This window comes from Salvelinus sp. IW2-2015, linkage group LG13 (genome assembly GCF_002910315.2).
Source record: "Salvelinus sp. IW2-2015 linkage group LG13, ASM291031v2, whole genome shotgun sequence".
Taxonomy (NCBI): domain Eukaryota; kingdom Metazoa; phylum Chordata; class Actinopteri; order Salmoniformes; family Salmonidae; genus Salvelinus; species Salvelinus sp. IW2-2015.
The window spans coordinates 15,315,644-15,340,387 of record NC_036853.1 but is presented as its reverse complement, the minus strand read 5'-3'; the positions used below and the strand labels follow the sequence as shown (position 1 = coordinate 15,340,387).

The 24,744-nt window shown below is 40.8% G+C and overlaps 1 protein-coding gene across 1 annotated transcript in view; it reads left to right on the top strand.

The window, feature by feature from the left end:
• Positions 1-2,484: 2,484 nt before the first annotated feature.
• Positions 2,485-24,744, top strand: part of LOC139028579 (leucine-rich repeat-containing protein 7-like) — a 74,707-nt gene continuing 52,447 nt past the window's right edge. Inside the window, exon 1 of the mRNA XM_070446361.1 lies at positions 2,485-3,119. Coding sequence (XP_070302462.1) covers positions 3,095-3,119 — 25 coding nt within the window. The 5' untranslated portion in view covers positions 2,485-3,094. The remainder of the gene's footprint in view (positions 3,120-24,744) is intronic.

Here is a 24,744-nt window from a genome sequence, read left to right as displayed (position 1 = left end):
ATACTGTGGCCTACTGGCTGGCTAGCAATTGTATGGAGAAATTACAATAATTGTCGTCCTTCAATGTATGGAGGGAGATCTAATGAAAAGTCATAGGAGATTTAGTCATCTCTCAAGAGCTTGTTTATAGGAATCATCCACTGGGGCATTTATCCCTGTAGTTGAGCTGTCAGTTGAAATGAATCCTAACTACGGTATGCATTTTACAAAGCTGCTTTTTTGTATTTTCCTTGAGATCTGGGCTCAGGCACAACGCAATGTAAACTATGCCCTTTTAAAACCTTTACGTGTTTTCTCTGTATTCCCTAATACATAGAACATAATGCATACTCTGAAGCTTTAACCATAGTAGCTGTAACATACAGTTGAAGTCAGAAGTTTACATGCACTTAGGTTGGAGTCATTAAAACTCGTTTTTCAACCACTCCACAAATTTCTTGTTAACAGACTTTAGTTTTGGCAAGTCGGTTAGGACATCTACTTTGTGCATGACACAAGTAATTTTTCCAACAATTGTTTACAGACAGATTATTTCACTGTATCACAATTCCAGTGGGTCAGAAGTTTACATACACTAAGTTGACTGTGCCTTTAAACAGCTTGGAAAATTCCAGAAAATGATGTCATGGCTTTAGAAGCTTCTGATAGGCTAATTGACATCATATGAGTCAATTGGAGGTGTACCTGTGGATGTATTTCAAGGCTTACCTTCAAACTCAGTGCCTCTTTGCTTGACATCATGGGAAAATCAAAAGAAATCAGCCAAGACCTCAGATTTTCTTTTTGGAGACCTCTACAAATCTGATTCATCATTGGGAGCAATTTCCAAACACCTGAAGGTACCACGCTCATCTGAACAAAAAAATAATACGCAAGTATAAACATCATGGAACCATGCAGCCATTATACCGCTCAGGAAGGAGATGCGTTCTGTCTCCTAGAAATGAATGTACTTTGGTGCAAAAAGTGCAAATCAAACCCAGAACAACAACAAAGGACCTTCTGAAGATGGTGGGGGAAACAGGTACAAAAGTATCTATATCCACAGTAAAACGAGTCCTATATCGACATAACCTGAAAGGACGCTCAGCAAGGAAGAAGCCACTGCTCCAAAACCACCATTAAAAAGCCAGACTACGGTTTGCACCTGCACATGGGGAAAAGATTGTAATTTTTGGAGAAATGTCCTCTGGTCTGATGAAACAAAAATAGAACTGTTTGGCCATAATGACCATCGTTATGTTTGGAGGAAAAGGGGGAGGCTTGCAAGCCGAAGAACACCACCCAACCGTGAAGCACGGGGTGGCAGCATCATGTAGTTGGGGTGCTTTGCTGCAGGAGGGACTGGGTGCACTTCACAAAATAGATGGCATCATGAGGTAGGAAAATTATGTGATATATTGAAGCAACATCTCAAGACATCAGTCAGGAAGTTAAAGCTTGGTGCAAATGGGTCTTCCAAATGGACAATGACCCAAGCATACTTCCAAAGTTGTGGCAAAATGGCTTAAGGACAACAAAGTCAAGGTATTGGAGTGGCCATCACAAAGCCCTGACCTCAATCCCATAGAACATTTGTGGGCAGATCTGAAAAAGCGTGTGCGAGCAAGGAGGCCTACAAACCTGACTCAGTTACACCAGCTCTGTCAGGAGGAATGGGCCAAATTCATCCAACTTATTGTGGGAAGCTTGTGGAAGGCTACCTGAAACGTTTGACCCAAGTTAAACAATTTAAAGGCAATGCTACCAAATACTAATTGAGTGTATGTAAACTTCTGACCCACTGGGAATGTGATGAAAGAAATAAAAGATGAAATAAATCGCTCTACTATTATTCTGACATTTCACATTCTTAAAATAAAGTGGTGATCCTAACTGACCTAARACAGGGAATTCTTACTAGGATTAAATGTCAGGAATTGTGAAAAACAGAGTTTGAATGTATTTGGCTAAGGTGTATGTGAACTTCCGACATCAACTGTAGGTAAAACAACAGGGAACTAGACCTCAATCCAGTTTTCCATACAGATGGAGCACATTTCTAATAAAGCCAAATATGGTGTGTGTGCTCACCATTCCTCTGTGTGTCTAATATGGAGAGTGCTGAGATTGCTTGCCCAAATTTATATCTGGAAGTTAAAGGGTGAAAGCCATATGCAATAATAGGCTGAAAAATACTGTGTTAAACCTCATTAGTGGACTTTTAGTTCACTGAAAGTTGGCTATACTGTTCGTTAACATCGACATGGAATGGTTTTATCCAAATATAATACAGTATAGTATATGGCAGGCTCTAGCGATTCTAGATGGCGGTGGAGCAGTGGTCAGTGTGGAGTGGAGTTCTAGTTTTATGAACGGTTTAATCAGGTTTTTATCCTAACTCAGTTTTTCCCTTGCCGCGCACTTCACTCACGCGCGTATGCACGCAGACCACTCCTCTTACGTCACCGTTTCGCCTCCTCTCTCATATCGATGCAAGGAGAGGAAACGCTCGTTTTATTTCATTCGTAAGTAGTCCTCCAGTAACCTCACCAAGAAGGACGTCGACGAGGACAGAGGACTTAACCCGTGCTTGCCTTGAAATTCGATGACGGAATCACCCAATGAGCGTAATCTATCAAACCCTAATCAGCCTCAGCCAGCCCGGTTCTTTTTGCGGTGTATGTGCACCTCGCCTAAACGGGATTGTAGCCTATGCGTAAGGAAGATTAGAATTGCATTATGAACTTGAACACTTTGATAAAAGTATGGGGGAAATGGCTGGGTGGTCATCTATCGGTTTACAATGATATAAAGCGCATACCCGCAGCAGCTTGATCAATAGCCTATCATCTCATGAAATCTGCTCTTTGAATAGGAATACAATTGTATGATTTGTTAACAGTCTAGCGTATATGGTCAGCATGTGGACGCTCATTTGTTCTGTCTTGAAAGAGACCCGTTTATTCCTTGCCACTGGAAGGCAAACCAAAACCGGACCATGGTTCGATGCTCCTTGAATAGGCTACTCACCCCTGCATAGACCTGCTACAGAAGGCTACGGCCCGGTGTTGGATTTACAATTGGATTCAACGAAATTCTGTAAAACAATCCAATGGACAATTACTCACATCTACAACGTAAGTGACAATTTTATTGTTAATACTGTAAAGCCTTGCCATCAATAGGAAACTGTATAGTGAGCAATGACATAATTAATTCAATATTGTAGCTCACCGAATTGATCACAAATGTTACCATTTTGATTTAAACAAATTGGAAGATGATGTGCACATTTCATATATAGGCTAGCAGTGATCTGCATTCACCTCAGGCAAATATGATTAATGCAAGTGAAGTAGTGTGTCTTTATTGAGAATGTTATGTTACAAACCAGTATCATTTCCTTTAGTTGGGACTCAAGTTTGATAAAGACTTGGTTGTATTTATATTAGAATTAAATATACCCATTATTAGTTTTTCGTTAACCTACAATATAGGTTACATCAGGCTTGCTACTTGTCCCTGATATTCATGATTGACATGATTGTCTGGTATCAGAGCTATTCAAGGTGAACCCTGCTCATCTTAGAACAGGGTTTTTTGAACTTTTCTTGCCCAGGCAGGGACCCCCGCCCAGGCAAACCTGTGTTGTCTTATCATCAGGTGAATTATAATTGCAAGTAGAAGTAAACCATTTCAAAATGAATAGATTTGGTATATTATTTTGACCTCCCCACAGTTCATTGGAAGAGGAAGTGAAAACTAACAGGAGAGAAAATGTTGCTGCTAAAAAGTACATTTTCTGCAATTCAAAAAATGATTCTCCATTGAGCTGAGAGAACGTTTTGCAGATTTGAAGCTGATTTCCAGCAATTCTATGCATTTTGCCATGGTTAATGCTGTCTTCCTCTGCTCAAACATTATAACATCAATGTGCATGGGTCCTGAATGCCCAGTTTTTGGAATTTTCGATTATACCTGACTTTCTAGCTTTTATTTGATTGTTAGTTCTGAGATATGGTTTTGGTTGTTTAAATTGTCACTGAAATGGTTTTTCAATCCCGAAAATGTTCAATAAAAAAAATAAAAAATGAAGCCATTTATCTACTTCACTAAAGATGGATGAACTGGAAGAGCTAGCATGCTAACTGTTCCTGTATACTTCCAGTCATTGCGCTAACGCTAGTTAGCATTGGCTCGTGAAACTACCTCTAATTTTCTTCATATGGGACACAGATACATAAAAATGGTATCCATGATGGTATTCTGTTTTAGCTAGCAATATTCATAAAAAATTCTATTTTTCACACACACACACACACACACACACACACACACACACACACATATATATATATATATATATATATCCCCCCCCAAAAAAGGAAGCATATGGGTCTATTAGTAGTCCCATAGTACAATCCAATTTCAATCCAAATCAACTGTTTCTTAAATTGATCAATTATTGAGAAGGTCATGAATAGCCTGCTGTTTTATGAGTGGCTTAATAATTAGGTCACTCGAACTGATAATGCATTGCCATGATACAGGTTAGCTTGTGTCTAAATCCTGTTGCAACTTATGGGAATGTATCTGTTTTTAGGTCCAGTCAAGGATACAGCTTAATTTGCCATTGACAGCTTCCTATTTGCATATGTTTGACTAAGGTGTTTAATTTTTCATTTGGTTCATATTTTTGCTGCTACTGGTTGAAAGCTGTCTTCCATTCTCATTAGTAAGCAGGTACTGTTCACATTTTGTGCCTTTGAAGGGAGCAGATGAAAGCTCAACCTGCCAGTTAATAGTCACTTCACTGTGGCAGAGAGGCAGCAGCTAACTGCTCCAGGCTGTACTGTTAAAGTTAGCTAGCCATTCAAAGTTGACAACAGGTCTTTCCCGTTAAGAGTTGATTAACGCACCCGTGCATCAGTCTAATTAACATAATATAAAAATCCCCATAAAAATCTGCCTGTTTAAGCTAGAGATATCTCTCATGGGCTTCGTCTCAATTAACCGCATCCACCCATGTCGGCCATCCGCACTGTAGTGTCCGAACGGTTTGACCCACAAACTATGGAAAGATGAGGCTCTCATGAACACGATAGTGTTCTCTGTGCCCCATGGGACTTTTCTGAGGTCGGTACAGCCGATGAGCCAACTTCTGTCTCTAGCGTCCGAACCGTTTTACAAACTAATATGACCCTATTATGGAAAGGGGGGACTCTCACGAACGCGATGGTGGTCTCCAATTGGTTCTACAACCCCMACAAGTGTCACAGGACTCGTCTGAAGGTAACCCGGTACTTAAGTAGTTTTGTGCTCCCACAAAAAAGGAGTTATATATCTGTAAAAATATATATATATATAATTCCTGAGCTTTCTTATATCTCCTAGATATGGGACAGTCACTTCAAAACCTTAGTATAAAAATAAATCATAAGGAATGTCTGTTTTTCCATTTATGAATGTGTTATTCAATGCGTTTCTATAGGCTATAGCAGTACAGGCCAAATTCAATGATTTATCAAATAATATTTTAATGTAATTAATACCTACAGGGGTCCTAAAATTCTAACTCAAATAGCTAAATCATCCATGATATGACCATCTTAAAACAATTCCATATGTTAGCTTAGTAGAACCCCCACCCCCCATCCCAAGTGCTTAGACTTTTAGGGGTTTTAATATATCTCAACCTTTAGTAATTACACATTTGCCACTTTAGTGCTCTTAAAACAACTGCAGTGGAAGCAGAAATAATCAAATTATCTTSAACTTGGTTAAGCCCCCGGCCATAACCCTATTTGTGGGTTTCATCAATTAACATAAATGCGTTTTATTTTTGTGTGTTAATGAATTGTAAATTTGTAGAGTTGCTGTTAGTTTAACAACTGCTAATGACAAATCAATTACTATCTTTTCATATTTTCATATTTTACAAGTYTAAATATAGTTCTGAAGTTTAGAGGACTACCCTTTCCTGGAATTTAGATGTAGAATAAATAGTGCCAAGTGATGTGAATGTTAGCGACCCTTCCTGGATCTGTGAACACAGTGGAAAAGGTGTTCTTTGGTGTGGCATCTGTCCATGGTCATGGGCAGCTGCTGTCTGTGCTTCCTGACATGCATTATCTTATTCATAATATTTCACTGYTAAGTCCATCTGCCACACTGAAAATGTCAGCCATCTCGTTTTGCAAATAAATACAATATATTTCTACTAACAGTATTCTTCTCAGATATTTTACTTCCCTCCTCCCCACCAGTCTGTGTGTTCATTGCTGAAGCAAGATACCAGGGCAACAAATGCAACTCTGAAGTCAAAACTGAAGAGGAAATCAATATTACARRGAGAATACAGTTACAGGCTTGAACCTATTTTATCCTACAGTATCTATTCTCAGTTCCTCTTCACTCTCTACTTTATTTTTACCTTGATAGATGCCAATAGGAGTCAGTTGTCAAAATTGGTATGGTATCTACACCGCAGTTGATTTTCTGTTCACTGATGGGAGCGGCCAGCTTAAAGTGGAGAGTGGTTTGATTGTTAGTCATATGGGMAGGAGACTTTACTCTCCCGGGCCTGCGGTGGGATTGCACGGAGGAGATTAGGCGTGGCGGCGAAGGTGGGGTCTCCCATAAGCACTGCCATGGGAATGGATCAGGCCTGACTGCAGCACAACATTTGGGAGTGACAGCGTAAGGGGAGTGATGTTTGTATGATKGGCCCTGGCGCTGGCAGGAGATTAATGGGGCCTCTCTTCAGTAGCAGAAAGAGAGAGGAGAGGAGCCAGGCAGGGCAGTCAGGCCTGATTCCCCTGGATCCCTGCCAGCCGCTCTGGGAGAGCCATGGGGCCTGTCGCCAAGGGCAGCTCATCTACCATCTACCCATCCACCCGGCCCCTGTCTGGACAGCYGCCTCAACCACAACATATTACCAGAAAGTGTCACATAATATGTCCAAATTGGTGTGTGTTCGGCCACTCCCACTACCTCTTAAAGACAAATTTCATAATCTGCCAAACATGCTATTCCTTCTTAATTACCTTATGGTGTGTGTGCTTTGAGTTGCCAAGGGAACCCCACTGTTGGCTTGGAGACGAGGCATTGCAGAATCCAGGTCAAATCCTTATCTCCTATAACCCAATGTTCAGCTCATCAGATGCTCYCTGGAAATAAAGCTTCCTGTGTCTGGCTYTACCATGGAGGGGTTTACCAGTGGGGTATAACTATTGCATTGCAGATATAACAGAGGACATAGCAATAAGCTTGCGCTAATATCTGTCCTTCTGATGATTTAAGTGTCACCATCAGGTAYAAGATGAGGCATCTGTGTTATTATTAACCAGTTTTGATACGGTTGGGGTTTCTATTGCTAGTACCATTTAATCATCTGTAGTTTGTCTTGTAACTACGCAACATAAGTTGCTGTAATGTCTGTCTTTCTACTCRCAATATACAGATGTAGGATCTTAATTTGATAACTCTTTTGTTGATGAGAATTTTTCTGCTTGGCAGGAAATACAAACTTGTAGTRTATTCTAWGTTTWAAAAGGCTTCAGAAGTTTGTAATTTCTACTTTAAAATATTAGACTGTATTTGCCCTAACGTATAATGTATCAACCTCTACAAAAAATATCCATGAATTATAATCCATATAACAATTCACATGTCCTGTTGCTGCAGGATTATTTTCYTGCCGTAGCAAACTGGCTCAAAATAAGATCCTACATCTGTACAGTAGGCTGTGTTTTATTAGACATTTCAATGAAAAGATACTGATTGAGAGGGCAATATACTGTAAKGACTTGAATAAATTGACTGCCTCTTTTCCAACGTCAGTGTACACATTGAGGGGAATAGCTCCTCTGTTTTAATTTATTACTGCCTGCCTGACAGTTGTTCACTTCATTGCATTAAATAATATGGAGGCATTTAGATATTAGTCACCAAGGGTGGTAAGTTTTACTGTCAGCAAGTCACAAAATGCTCTTCATGGGTTTACAAGCATTGGGCCATATTCTACCATTTAACTTCCTTTATCCACTATAAACAACCCCTGTTAAAGCCTTCTAGGATATTGTTTCCTCCTGCTGAGTAGTTTTAAGGTGTGTTGAGTCTATTCTAATCTGTAAAACTCAAAGGATAACTCAGAGTGGATAAGAAAAGAGCCAGCGATTTTACAATCTGTATCCCTTTGCCACCTGTGCTGACTGCAGAAGCACTGCATATTTCTCACAGCATAATCTCAATTAATTATCTAGTGCCTTTTCTTGCTTAAAGTGGTAAAGAGCTCTTGTGAGTGTGGTAAATATCCCTATCAGCCTGCATTGTGGATCAGGGTGCCTGTCGGCCATGTCTTATTGCATTCATTCATATGCAGTGTGTGGTAAGGAGAGCGGCAGAAAGAGAGAGAGAGAGACACCGTCGCCCTAGAGCACACACAAAAACTATACAGCCTAAACATCAGCGCCGCAGGTAACTTCAACAAAGCTGTGAACGAACTGAGAGACAAGGCAAGAAGGGCCTTATATACCATCAAAAGGAACATACAATTCGACATACCAATTAGGATCTGGCTAAAAATACTTGAATCACCAACCAATAATTCACAAAATGGGAAAAACACCAAACTGAGACTCTGCATGCAGAATTCTTCAAAAAATATCCTCCGTGTACAACGTCAAACACCAAATAATGCATGCAGGGCAGAATTAGACCGATACCCGCTAATTATCAAAATTTAAGAAAAGAGCTGTTAAATTCTACAACCACCTAAAAGGAAGCGATTCCCAAACCTTCCATAACAAAGCCATCACCTACAGAGAGATGACCTGGAGAAGAGTCCCCTMAGCAAGCTGGTCCTGGGGCTCTGTTCACAAACACAAACAGACCCCACAGAGCCCCAGGACAGCAACACAATTAGACCCAACCAAATCATGAGAAAACAAAAAGATAATTACTTGACACAAAGAATTAACAGAAAAACAGAGCAAACTAGAATGCTAATTGGCCCTAAACGGAGAGTACACAGTGGCAGAATACCTGACCACTGTGACTGACMCAAAATTAAGGAAAGTTTTGACAATGTACGGACTCAGTGAGCATAGCCTTGCTATTGAGAAAGGCCGACGTATGCAGACCTGGCTCTCAAGAGAAGACAGGCTATGTGCACACTGCCCACAAAAATGAGGTGGAAACTGAGCTGCATTTCTTAACCATATTAGAGACACATATTTCCCTCAGATTACACAGATCCACAAAGAATTTGAAAACAAATCCAATTTTGAGGAACTCTGATATCTACTGGGTGAAATACCAGTGTGCCATCACAGCAGCAAGATTTGTGACCTGTTGCCACAAGAAAATGGCAACCAGTGAAGAAACCAACACCATTGTAAATACAACCCATATTTAAGTTGATTTATTTTTCCTTTTGTCCTTTAACTATTTGCACATCGTTACAACACAGTATATAGACATAATATGACATTTTCAATGTCTTTATTGTTTTGGGACCTTCTGTTAGTGTAATGTTTACTGTTAATTGTTATTGTTTATTATCTATTTTACTTTGTTAACATGTGTTTCCCATACCAATAAAGTCCTTGAATTGAATTGAGAGAGGCAAACTGCTGCATTGAGCAGTATTAAATGTACTTTCTGTGTAWGGTCTCACCTCTCTATGCTTATGTGGCATTGCATTTGCATTACCTGGACCTCGACCACAAAGAACAGTAGTGTGGAAAGAATGGACTAACCCTTTACATTGTTTTTCTCCCAGAAATAAACGGATCACTTTTCCCCTCAGGCTTGAAAACAAGAAACCATGTGATGTCTGATGTTTTGTGACAACCTAGCCTATTACTCCTAATAGTTATAGCACCATGGACTGTATCACTTGAGGAATTTGCTTTTGCCCATTCTCCTTTCCAATAATTCTCAACTATTGATCCAGGATATGAAGTGCAAAATTAGAAAGGGTAGGCTTTGGCTGGCTTGTATAGCCATAGGTTCCCCCTGGCKCTGTGCCTTATTCTGCCTGTCTGAAAGGACAGTGGTTTTTGTATGAATCTACTGGCTTTTTTCTTCTAGTATGAGTTCCCACAYTAGCGAGTAAAAGTATTCCTGCCTTTTGGGTTCCATTATCTCAACTATAGAAATTACGGAAATTGACTGGAGACGACGAGTAATAAAAACTCATGTCTTTCTGCACGTTTTTATATTCTGAATCTGAAGGGCCACTGATATCCTAGGAAAACCCATAGCAACTTGTTAAGCTGACAAAGTCTGAAGTTGCATTTTAAGAATCATCCAGTTTGATCAATGCACGTCTTGTCTTCTCGTCAAATTAGACCTGGCCTCTTTTGTTCTGTAAGTCTGACCAAGCAAGACTAATGTACAGTATGTTGTACATTTTATGCTGAATGTATAGAGAGTAGCTAACCATGTGCTAACAGGCAGCTGACAGAAGTGTGTAGTCTGAGTGGACAGACAGTGCAAGCAGCAGTCAGCTTTGATTTGTGTCTCAGCAGGGTTGCCATTGGCCAGGCTTGGCTAGAGGGCGAAGGGGAGATGACTATGGCAGATAATAGCCTCTGAGGTAGATCTCAGGACAACAACACAACTCCTAGTCAATCATTATATTATGTCTACTCATCATGTGCCTGAAGACCCAAACAGATGTGTAATTWTATAAAGCTGCAGTCAACTGATGCTATTGAGTTCACAATGTGTTTTAACACTACACGAATGCTTACTGTATTAGGTAAGGCTGTACTGTACACTACCTTGTTGTACCTAAAGTGAATGCTATCTCCTTTTGCACTCCCRAAGGTGTAGTGAGACTGATGTGCTCCTGAGATTCAATTGGGTTAGAGTTAGCCAGCTAGCTTCAGTTTCTGGCTCATGTTAACTTATTTTGAAGAACTCATTCCAATACTGCATTAAAAACCAATTCTGTTMTAAATCGTCCAATTTTAGATAGACAGAGACCTAATTTCATTTCATTCCTGCTGATATAGGTTCATAGAAAATTACCTGCACATGTCACAAAAGGAATGAGCTAATGCATTAATTGTCAGAGCTCACAATTGAAACACGTCCCATTCTGCATGTTTCATGAACCTTTATTACCAGCTGTTCACTCTTTTTTTCAAAGTAAAGAATAGGTATGATGAACTGAACACCATTATCTTGGATAAAAGCCAATTTGTGCTTGAGCCGAAAATGTGGTCGGAGGCTCTGTATGGAGTGTGTGACACAATTGCGGAGCCTCCGGAGACATGCTGAGGCCAAATTGAGCTCCGTACTGAATGGCTTTGTGCCTCCCAAATGTTGTAACAGTGCGGAGGGCTCCTTATAGCTCCGCATTGACATGATTGGTTGACGGTGGGTGGGTGCGGGAGGTCCTGCATAAACACAAACTCAAAACCTTGACAACTTCCTTCACAACAGCTCTGCTCTGCTCCACGAAGCGCAAGATGTATGTATGAGTGCCCTGATTTCTGCAGAGGCCGTATCGTAAATGCTGCACGGCCATTGCAGACCTCTGATTGACCATACAACGCCTTTTACACTCTGTACAAACCATAACTTTGCATGATTTTCATGGCTTCTTTGTCGTTTTGATGGGGTATGTTCGTTTTTAAATATCTGATCCTCTTGTCCCATGTAGCTCCGTTGGTAGAGCCTGGCACTTGCAACACCAGGGTTGTGGGTTCAATTCCCACGAGGGACCAGTATAAAAGTATGAAAATGTATGCACTCACTACAGTAAGTTGCTCTGGATAAGAGCATTTTCATCCCCAATTACAAGATTTTCAGACAAGATAGAACGGCCAAAGGGGGCGGTGTTGCAATCTACTGCAAAGACTGCCTGCAGAGTTCTGTTATACTATCCAGGTCTGTTCCAAACAATTTGAACTTCTATTTTAAAAATCCACCTCTTAAAAACAAAGTCTTCTCACGTTGCCGCCTGTTATAGAGCACACCCTTGACCCCGCCAGCTGCTGCTGATCTGCCCAGCTGTGCTCTGGACACTATATGTGAACTGATTGCCCCCCATCTATCTCAGAGCTCGTGCTGCTAGGCGACCTAAATTTGAACATGCTCAACACCCCAGCCACCCTACAATCTAAGCTTGATGCCCTCAATCTCACAACAATTATCAATGAACCTACCAGGTACCACCCCAATTCCGTAAACACGGGTACCCTCATAGATATCATCCTAACAACTTGCCCTCCAAATACACCTCTGCTGTTTTCAACCAAGATCTCAGCGATCACTGCCTCATTGCCTGTATCCGTAATGGGTCAGCGGTCAACGACCTCCACTCATCACTGTCAAACGCTCCCTGAAACACTTCAGCGAGCAGGCCTTTCTAATCGACCTGGCCGGGTATCCTGGAAGGATATTGATCTCATCCCGTCAGTAGAGGATGCCTGGTCATTTTTTTTAAAATGCCTTCCTCACCATCTTGAATAAGCATGCCCCATTCAAGAAATTTAGAACCAGGAACAGATATAGCCCTTGGTTCTCTCCTGACCTGACTGCCCTTAACCAACAGAAAAACATCCTATGGCGTTCTGCATTAGCATCGAACAGCCCCGTGATATGCAACTTTTCAGGGAAGCCAGAAACCAATATACACAGGCAGTTAGAACAGCCAAGGTAGCTTTTTCAAGCAGAAATTTGCTTCCTGCAACACAAATTCAAAAAAGTTCTGGGACACCGTAAAGTCCATGGAGAATAAGAACACCTCCTCCCAGCTTCCAACCGCTTGAAGATAGGAAACACTGTCACCACCGACAAATCCACTATAATTGAGAATTTCAATAAGCTTTTTTCTACGGCTGGTCATGCTTTCCACCTGGCTACCCCTTCCCCGGTCAACAGCACTGCACCCCCACAGCAACTCGCCAAGCCCTCCATTTCTCTTTCTCCCAAATACAGTCAGCTGATGTTCTGAAAGAGCTGCAAAATCTGGACCCTTACAAATCAGCCGGGCTAGATAATCTGGACCCTTTCTTTCTAAAACTATCTGCTGAAATTTTTGCCACCCCTATTACTAGCCTCTCTAACCTCTCTTTCGTGTCGTCTGAGATCCCCAAAGATTGGAAAGCAGCTGCGGTTATCCCCCTCTTCAAAGGGGGGACACCCTTGACCCTAACTGCTACAGACCTATATCTATCCTACCCTGCCTTTCTAAGGTCTTCGAAAGCCAAGTCAACAAACAGATTACCGACCATTTCGAATCCCACCACACCCTTCTCCGCAATGCAATCTGGTTTCAGAGCTGGTCATGGGTGCACCTCAGCCACGCTCAAGGTCATAAACGATATTGTAACCGCCATCGATAGGAAACAATACTGTGCAGCCGTATTCATTGACCTGGCCAAGGCCTTTGACTCTGTCAATCACCACATCCTCATTGGCAGACTCGACAGCCTTGGTTTCTCTAATGATTGCCTCGCCTGGTTCACCAACTACTTCTCTGATCGAGTTCAGTGTGTCAAATCGGAGGTCGTTGTCCGGGCCTCTGGCAGTCTCTATGGGGTGCCACAGGGTTCAATCCTTGGACCGACTCTCTTCTCTGTTTACATCAATGATGTCGCTCTTGCTGCTGGTGATTCTCTGATCCACCTCTACGCAGACGACACTTCTGTTACTTCTGGCCCTTCTTTTGACACTGTGTTAACAACCCTCCAGGCGAGCTTCAATGCCATACAACTCTCCTTCCGCGCCTCCAACTGCTCTTAAATACAAGTAAAACAAATGCATGCTCTTCAACCGATCGCTGCCTGCTCCTGCCCGCCTGTCCAACATCACTACTTTGGACGGCTCTGACTTAGAATATGTGGACACCTACAAATACCTAGGTGTCTGGTTAGACTGTAAACTCTCCTTCCAGACTCACATCAAACATCTCCAATCCAAAGTCAAATCTAGAATTGGCTTCCTATTCCGCAACAAAGCATCCTTTACTCATGCTGCCAAACATACCCTTGTGTAAAACTGACCATCCTACCAATCTCCGACTTCGGTGATGTCATTTACAAAATAGCCTCCAAAACCCTACTCAATAAATTGGATGCAGTCTATCACAGTGCCATCCGTTTTGTCACCAAAGCCCCATATACTACCCACCACTGCGACTGTACACTCTCGTTGGCTGGCCCTCGCTTCATACTCGTCGCCAAACCCACTGGTTCCAGGTCATCTACAAGACCCTGCTAGGTAAAGTCCCCCCTTATCTATAGCACCGCTCCAGAGGTATATCTCTCTAGTCACCCCCAAAACCAATTCTTCCTTGGACGCTCTCCTTCCAGTTTCTCTGTCCAATGACTGGAACGAACTACAAAAATCTCTGAAACTGGAAACACTATCTCCCTCACTAGCTTTAAGCACCAGCTGTCAGAGCAGCTCATAGATTACTGCACCTGTACATAACCCATCTACAATTTAGCCCAAACAACTACCTCTTTACCTACTGTATTTATTAATTAATTTATTTTGCTCCTTTGCACCCCATTATTTCTGTCTCTACTTTGCACTTTCTTCCACTGCAAACCAACCATTCATTGTTTTTTTTATTTTTATTTTACTTGCTGTGTTGTACTCACTTCGCCTCCATGGCCTTTTTATATTTTATTTATTTAATACATATATTTGTTTGCCTTCACCTCCCTTATCTCCACTCACTTGCTCACATTGTATACTAGAAACTTTTTTTTTTTTTTCACTGTATTATTGACTATATGTTTGTTTTACTCCATGTGTAACTATGTGTTGTTGTATGTGTCGAACTGCTTTGCTTTATCTTGGCCAGGTCGCAATTGTAAATGAGAACGTGTTCTCAATTTGCCTACCTGGTTAAATAAAGGTTAAATAAAAAAATAAATAAAAAAATCTGCTAAAATGAATAGATTAAATAAAAAAATATTAATGTGGGGTAAAAATAAATTATTTGACCTTGTTGGCTAAACATCAGCCTGTCATATTTATTGAAAACGTGCTTCATTATATAACACTAATACAAACTCTTGCATGCAGACATACTTGGATGATTCACCTATTCTCTTAATATGCTGTTAATACCTTGGATTTAGGAACTGTTGCTTCTGTAAGCTGGATGTAGAATGTTTGGAGGGTATTAAGCATCTACTGATATTATTTCTGTTTGTCACTATGTCCAGAATCTCCCAATGGTTGTAAAAATGCCGGTTTACTCTTTCTTACAGGGGCATTTCATTTTCTATATCAATAAAAAAAATGACATCAAGAATATCTACCTTTTGAATCACGTGTCATTAAGTGCACATCAAGTTTAATGTTTTTATTGTCACGTGCACAAGTACAGTGAATTGTCATTTTTGCTTGCTCTTTCCCAACAATGCAGTAATCAGTAGAAATATAAAAATAAGGGAAATGTGAGTAGGCATCAGGATATATGATAAAGAGTAGCAGCAGCATACAGTGCATTCGGGAAAGTGTTCCTTCCCCTTTTCTACATTTTGTTACGTTAAAGCCTTATTCTAAAATTGATTCAATCGTTTTTTTTCTTCTCATAAATCTACACACAATACCCCATAATGACAAAAGTCAAGGGGTCTGAATACTTTCCGAATGCACAGTATGCCAGTGTGTGTGTGTGTGTGTGCGTGCGTGTGTTAGTATGAATGTGTGTGAGTTTTATCTACAGTACCAGTCGAAAGTTTGGACGCACCTACTCATTCCAGTGGTTTTCTTTATTTAGATCTTTTACTATTTTCTACATTGTAGAATAAAAAGACATCAACTATGAAATAACACATATGGAATCATGTAGTAACCAAAAAAGTGTTAAACAAATATCRAAGTAGCCCTTCCAACATTTCATTTTGGAATGAGACGTTCGACGAGCAGGTGTCCACATACTTTTGGTCATGTAGTGTGTGTGTGTGCACCCTCACACCCTCAGTGAGGTGAGAGAGAAAACGAAGCAGAATGTATTCTCCTTTTTCCGCCTTTTTCTCACTGCTATTATTGTACAATGTAGAAAATAGTAAAAATAAATTACAACCCTTGAATGAGTAAGTGTGTCCAAACTTTTGACCGGTGCTGTATATATATTCTGCTCCTTTTTCTCTCTCGCCTCACTGCAGGTGTGAGGCTGACACACAGCACTGTGGATTTATTCAGTAGTATGTGAATAACCATCATGGTTGGGGTCTTTATAGCAAAGCAGTACTTCCACAAGTATGAAAAATGTATACATGGCCAAGGTTGTCGTCAAGGAGGAAGTGAGGACTTCAATAGAAAGTAGAGGTTAATTCAACCTACATTCTGTCAAGTGCATGAATATACCACATACATTAGGAGTATGACTCTAGCTACTACATGTCATTTGCGTTGCTTGCTGTTTGGGGTTTTAGGCTGGGTTTCTGTTCAGCACTTTGACATCGGCTGATGTAAAAAGGGCTTTATAAATACATTTGATTGATTTGATAAGATGCAACTGTGATGCAATATCATTTCCACATGAATCATGGCCGATGGCCTTCAACAATGAGCTCTGGGGTTGTAATAACCTCACATGCTTCTGGTTAGTGGTTCTACGGCTGGTTGATGGGTGTTGTGGGTGGCATTAGTGGTCCTTAGAGAGGGAGGATCTGTGAAGAATGCTGACCGGACGGTTGAATTCAGAGAACGCTTTACATTGCTGCTGTGTAATTCCACTATTCTCCCAGATTACAGGGCACCTTAAACCATCCTTACCCTCTCTCTGCAGGGCCCTATCAGGATGGAGATGTCATGCTCTGCTCAGGCCTGACGGAATGGCACAACCCTCTGTAATAACACTTTTGAGATGAAAAGGAAGAGAAATACACTGCTTCAGAGCACTAGCAGGATTTGAACACAGATTTGGCTCATTAGTCCAATCAGTCACTGTCATCTCTTTTTGTAGTAACAATAACAAATATGGACCTTTGACATTGTAAGATTTGACTAATGTTTTAAGTTGTGCCTAATTCACTAGTGCTCAAATACCCCATTTAATCAGCGCTATATTAAGAAAAAGAATGGAGGAACCAAAGATACGGTATTGGACAAGTTTTACAAGGTTTCCTATAACTTTCCAGAGATTGTTCTCCCTGGTCACTCCTTACAGCTCTCAGAACAACTCACAGTTCTGAATCTAGACCGAGTCCATAGAGCTTTGATTCACTTAAACTGTAGGTATGTCTATCGAAAGAGGTCCTTTTCTGCTGAGGAAACATGTTCTGTTTTAGATGCGCTTGTATGATGACGCGACGGTAACCGCTATTGAATGGAGCTCATTCCATTGACCTGTCGTTACACCTGACTCCACCATTGGATTTCATTTTTTAAATTCTGTTATTTGAGAGGTGCAGCACTTGAGTCCATACTGATGCTATAAACAGTGGAGATACTGTACAGTGAGCTCCAAAAGTATTGGGACAATGACAATTGTTGTTGTTTTGGCTCTGTACTCCAGCACTTTGGATTTTAAATTATAGAGTGACTATGACGTTAAAGTTCAGACTGTCGATTGAACCGTTTAGAAATTACAGCACTTTTTGTACATAGTCCATTTTAGGGGACCAAACCTATTGGGACAAATTCACTTATATGTGTATTAAAGTAGTAAAAAGTTAAATATTTGGTCCCAATATTTACTACAAATTTGTTGGATGCATTTGCTGTACTTTTTGGTTGTGTTTCAGATAATTTTATGCCCAATAGAAGCCTGTTGGGCAGAAAATATGGTCATAACACTGTTGTGACATATATTGAATTATTTTATGGCTGGTTATGACACCTACAGTTGAAGTCAGAAGTTTACATACACCTTAGCCAAATACATTTAAACTCAGTTTTTCACAATTCCTGACATTTTAATCCTAGTAAAAATTCCCTGTTTTAGGTCAGTTAGGATCCCCACTTCATTTTAAGAATGTGAAATGTCAGAATAATAGTAGAGAATTATTTCTTTCAGCTTTTATTTCTTTCATCACATTCCCAGTGGGTCAGAAGTTTACATACACTATATTAGCATTTGGTAGCATTGCCTTAAACAATTTAAACTTGGGTCAAACGTTTCAGGTATCCTTCCTCAAGCTTCCCACAATACGTTGGATGAATTTTTGGCCCATTCCTCCTGACAGAGCTGGTGTAACTGAGTCAGGTTTGTAGGCCTCCTTGTTCGCACATGCTTTTTCAGTTCTGCCCACAGATTTTCTATAGGATTGAGGTCAGTGCTTTGTGATGGCCACTCCAATACCTTGACTTTGTTGTCCTTAAGCCATTTCGCCACAACTTTGGAAGTATGCTTGGGGTCAACGTCCATTTGGAAGACCCATTTGCAACCAAGCTTTAACTTCCTGACTGATGTCTTGAGATGTTGCTTCAATATATCCACATCATTTTCCTACCTCATGATGCCATCTATTTTGTGAAGTGCACCAATCCCTCCTGCAGCAAAGCACCCCCACATCATGATGCTGCCACCTCCGTGCTTCACGGTTGGGATGGTTTTCTTCGGCTAGCAAGCCTCCCCCTTTTTCCTCCAAACATAACGATGGCCATTATGGCCAAACAGTTCTATTTTTGTTTCATCAGACCAGAGGACATTTCTTCAAAAAGTACGATCTTTGTCCCCATGTGCAGTTGCAAACCGTAGTCTGGCTTTTTTATGGCGGTTTTGGAGCAGTGGCTTCTTCCTTGCTGAGCGGCCTTTCAGGTTATGTCGATATAGGACTCATTTTACTGTGGATATAGATACCTTTGTACCTATTTCCTCCAGCATCTTCACAAGGTCCTTTGCTGTTGTTCTGGGATTGATTTGCACTTCTGGAATTTTCCAAGCTGTTTAAAGGAACAGTCAATTTAGTGTATGTGAACTTCTGACCCACTGGAATTGTTATACAGTGAATTACAAGTGAAATAATCTGTCTGTAAACAATTGTTGGAAAAATGACTTGTGTCATGCACAAAGTAGATGTCCTAACCGACCTGCCAAAACTATAGTTTGTTAACAAGAAATTTGTGGAGTGGTTGAAAACGAGTTTTAATGATTCCAACCTAAGTGTATGTGAACTTCCGACTTCAACTGTACATAAGGGTCTAAAAACCCACAAAATCTACCTTGCCTGTGACGTGTTGTGTGTTGCACAGTCTTCCAGTAATGTTGAAATAAATAATACTATTTTGATATCTCAGGGTTATGTGATCGGTTCCACCAACAGCGTTGATTGGTACGAATGCAATCAGCATAACAGGGAAGGGGATAAACCATATTACCCAACAAACAAAAAGAATGTCACGTTATTATGATGTCCCATTCTAATGTTGCCCGCTGGGTGAGCACCAGTGAAAGTCATCATAGTCATTCTGTGAATGAAGATGTGCATTGTTTGCATCTTCTGTAAAGCAGTCTTATCTATCTTTGTATCAGTCTTTGCATTTAGTTTCATACCGTTATATTGCACTGCATAGAATTCTGAAGTAGGTCAAAGTAAAATCTGAGATAAATAATATATGTTATAAATTCTTGCATGGCCTGCTGCTGCTCATAATAGTTTCATGAAATATAGTAAAGGATTTTTCATTCTCAGTGCTTAACCTTGTCAAGTTCTGGCGAATACATAATGTAGAATTTACAGTAGCTTTTATAGTATCAAGGACAGGGGTTCATGAATTGCTCGTTTTGGTTTTCTAAAATCCTATTCTTTGCACATTGTTGCTGTCAGACTGATTTCAGGCCAGTCCATTGGGTAGCACCTAAGGTAGAGCGAGCTTTTATTTTGTGATGGAATTTTGGCAATGTTTTCACTTGACATCGGAGAACCCTGCGACTGCTTTGTATTGTTTTAGACAGTTCCTAGTTTTTATCTTCCTGTACCAGTTTAGACATGTTTTTGTTGCAAATATTGTTATAAGAAATCAAAGCATACTGGATTGGGTCTGTTTTCTTCTTCTTTAATCCTTTCCCAGAGTTCTGAATGGTATGGCCCGCTGCGTCACCACTGGAATCCCAATTAGACAATGCAGGTTGATTATTTGCCAATGCCTCGTTCCCCAGCCTGCTTTCTAATGCACACTGTTGACCAGCCTTTCCTCTCTTTTGGTTCACTCACGTCAACATGAAATCACTATTTTCTGATCAAAAATAAAAAATTCAACATTAGCTTTTTTCCAGCTTATTAGAAATATTTTCATCTTTCGTCCTGTTGGGTGTGGTGATGTAAGGACAGTAATTTAGCAGGAACTCTCCTCGGTCAGTCCCAAATTATGGAGGTGTCAGTGGAGAACTTCACTGATTAAGTGTAACAGGATTTTGATCACCAGAATAGATCACCAGTCACTCTCAGGGTGAAGCTTGTGCGAGGGTGGGTGGGAAGAAGAGAGCTGGATGCTCTCCAACGGAGCCATTTTTAAACTTGCTTTGGATTATCTCTGATAGTGGTTCTAGGCCACTCAGGAGAATGAGGTATCATGTGAGAGCCTGCATGCTCAGGCAGCATATCTACTACATTAGCTATGCACTGGAAAGTCGTCGATAAACAACATTATTCATTTAATTATTTCTAAGTGGGGCTTTTAAGTTTTTGTTTTGATGTTTATAAAGGCCCTGTATTAATTATTTCCTCTTAACTGCTGCTGGGCAGCAACTAAGTCCAAGTGTATCAGCGTTGTTTGTGCAGCCATCTATAACACCGACGGAGAGCACTGTAGTGGTAAAACAGATTTACAAAGCCTTGTTGATGATATGTTCTGAAGCCACAAGCACTAGTTACTGTTGTGCTGCTTATCAGGCCTGGACCACTCTGTGGTACAGAGACAGTCTGGTGTCAGGCCCCGTGTTGTCTAACATGGACCTGATTACTGCTGCCTCAATGAGATTGCAGGCTGTTTCAGCTACCTCCAAGCAACTTTCATGTCTCCTCACAACACACACCACCACACACACACACACACACACACACACACACACCACACACAACACACACACACACACCACACACACACACACACACAACCACACACACACCACACACACCACACACACAAGGTTCCCCTCTCAGGCAGATTGGGATGTGAAGTGGGACAGGCTTAGTGTACAGTGCATTTGGAAAGTATTCAGACCCCTTGACTTTTTCCACATTTTGTTACGTTACAGCCTTATTCTAAAATTGATTCAATTAATTGTTTTCCTCATTAATCTACACACAATACCCCCTAATTGCAAAGTGAAAACAGGTCAAATAAAATAAATGATCAAAATACTGTCACGACTTCCTCCGAAGTCGGTGCCTCTCCTTGTTCGGGCTGCGCTCGGCGGTCGACGTCGTCGGTCTTCTAGCCATCGCGATCCACTTTTCATTTTCCATTGGTTTTGTCTGTGTTTCCCACACACCTGGTTTTCATTTCCCTATTACTGGTCATGTATTTAACCCTCTGTTTCCCCCATGTCTGTGTGTGATTGTTTGTTGTTCAGGTCGGTACGTTTCCGGCTGGTTTTTTCACGGGTGCTGTTTTCACCCGTGCTTTGTGGCAACCGTTATTGTTCGCACATTGGTATTGTTACTTTGTGCTATTTCTTAAGTAAAGTGCATTGTTCACTCATCTCTGCTCTCCTGCGCCTGACTTCCTGCACCAGCTACACCCACCGCCTGACAAATACCTTATTTGCATAAGTATTCAGACCCTTTGCTATGAGACACAAAATTGAGCTCAGGTGCATCCTGTTTCCATTGATCATCCATTGATCAACCTGACAGAGCTTGAGAGGATCTGCAGARAAGAATGGGAGAAACTCCCAAAATTCAGGTTTGCCAAGCTTGTAGCGTCATAACCAAAAAGACTCGAGGCTGTAATCGCTGCCAAAGGTGCTTCAACAACGTACTGAGTAAGGGGTCTGAATACTTATGTAAATGTGATATTTCAGTTAATTTGTCATAAATGTGCTAAAATTTCGAAAAACAGGTTTTTTCTTTGCCGTCATAGGCTATTGTGTGTAGATTGATCTGGAAAATAAACTATTTAATCAATTTTAGAATATGACTAACGTAACAAAATGTGAAAGAAGTCAAGGGGTTTGACTACTCTTTGAATGCACTGTGCACTGTAAGATCTGTGATGAGGCGCAATCTCTCCTTTTCTCTCCTCTCTGCATTTACTGAGACGAGGTTTGATGAACACGGCCTATTTGTTATTTCATATTTAAAGTTTTAGTTCAGCACAGTTAAATGCTTCATGTGCTGATGCTAAATGATTTATTAGCCACCAAATTGATGTTGTGTGTTGGAAAAGGTGCTTGAGTTTGGCCAAAGTACATAATGGTGTATATCGAGAGGGGGAGGTGGTAAAATGTGTTGCGAGCAGGAGTGAAAGGAAACATCTGTACTGTAGTTTATCGGGGTTGTGTGTAGCTCATAAATGAGCACATGAGATGGAGATGGAGAGCCTTGCAGAGAAATTGCCTGGCACAGACTACAAAGAAATTAAATTGGTGCTAGCAAAGGCAAGGGGAGTCTTTCCCAGAATAATGCATCAATGGAGAAATTGTGAAATGCAGCAGTTATGTGTGAGAGTGAAATGTGTTCTGTATGGGAAGGTCACATGTTCCCCAGGACTCATTAAAGTTGGGCCTTAATGGGATGAGTGTAATAATGGATGCAGAGGATGGTCTAATATGTGTAGGCTAGAGGCAGTGCTTCATTTGTAAATTGGAAGGTGCCGGAACAAAAAGTGAGTTCAATAGAGAGGTGACCTGGGGGGCTCTGAGGTACTGGAACGCATGAAAAATAATCACCTTTTATAATAAAGCTTCGCATGAATTATCATCGCTTTTGCCTAGTGGAATAGAGCCGTAGTGTAGAAGTGGTTGCAGAAGTTGCACACGTGGGGATTTTTGGGGGGTTTTAGCCTAGGGTCCAGGAAAAATGCATGCAATTCTACATAATTTTACATGACTGAATATTTTTTTATACCGCACAAATGATCGAAATGACAGGCTACTTTGGCACTGACAAACTGAGATCAATTAAAACAACCTCGTCTTGAATCCACCAATAGCCTAGGCCTTGGTTTGTGGAGACATATACAATATGAGGAGGAAATTATAGTCCTAAAAAAGCTTTCCAGTTTCACTGAATAAACTCAATGATGCGCCGCACACTCAGCAGGGCTGGCTGATGCGCTCAAGTGCCAAAAGCCTATCTCTCTTTTTGTTTTACTTTGTAAACCAATGCTGTTTGCTCAATAGGCCTATTTGGAAGTTGATAAAATATTTTGGTAGCTTATAGACATATTTTCCTGCGATTGTATTTGAAATATTAGGAAAGGCCTGTTTTGGCTGCATGCTGTTCACTGACAGATTTTCTGCTCATTCCCGACTGTATTCCTTGTGATTGGGCTACACACAATCCACAGCTAGGCATAAAAAAAAAAGCCATTGATCCCCTGTGGCAAAATTATAGGCCTACTCCTGGTGTAAAATTCTGAATGACTGTGCATTCGGAAAGTATTCAGACCCCTTGACTGTTTCCACATTTTGTTACATTACAGCCCTTACTCTAAAATTGATGAGAAATATATATATTTTATCCATCTACACACAATACCCCAAAATAGCAAAGCAAAAACTGATTTATTTTACATTTTTCCAAATGTAATAAAGATGAAATATCACATTTACATAAGTATTCAAACTTTCAAGTCAGGTTGGATGGGGAGTGTCACTGCAGAATGAGTCATTAGGGTGTCACGAAATGGTCGCCTAAAGTCATCAAGACGTTGTGTCATGGTCCCCTGGAGGTTTTGCCTAGTTCCCGGATTGGTCCCGGGGACCTCCCCGAGGACGTGTTTAGGACATTGTGTCATGGTCCCCTGGAAGTTTTTTCTAGTTCCTGGTTTGTCCTGGGGATGTCCCCGAGGACATTTTAGGACATTCTTGGAAAGTTGTCATGGTCCCCTGAACGTTCTTGGGACGCTGTGTCATGGTCATGTGGAGGTTTTTTGTCTACTTCCTGGTTTGTCCCGGGGACGCCACCTGATCGTTGCAAAGAAAAGTATTGTGCCCAGGGTATGTGCGCACCCTAGTTTCATTACACATCACCCCTTGTTACTGTTGCTAAGCCCATCAAGGCCCTGATTGGTGAGCCACTGTTCCAGTCACAGCTCTTTGTCTTTTGACAATGCCCACACACACTAACGATGCTTTTATCATGCAGTGTTTTCAAAGTATATATTTGACATACATGATTACATTGTGCATGTTTATTCATACAGTAATTATTATTTAATGCCCTCACAACTTCAACAGCATTCTGATCTTCCTGCTACGCCACCATGTCTCTATCAATGATTGATTTCACCTGTAGGCCTATTCCTACGCTTTGCACTTCAAAGTAAATCTCAGCTCTTTTAAAAATACACTTAAGAAAAAATAGAATATTTAGCATAGTGATTCAGTGACATTAAAATAGAATATGCCCCACCAACATTAGAAAACTATACTCAAAACCCAAACTCAAATTGCTGAAATAAGTCAGTTAAATCAATGACAGAATAGTCAGATTAACTGATAATGAGATGTATTAAAGGTAATGAATGGGGACTAAAGTCCTACAGTCTTTGTGGCGCAGCAGAAAGGTCAGCACACTCCAGAGGGGGTGTCATATTGATCATATCAAATATAGCTGAATAGTGTACCACTTAACTTAAAACCCCCATACCATTTGCATTACTTTA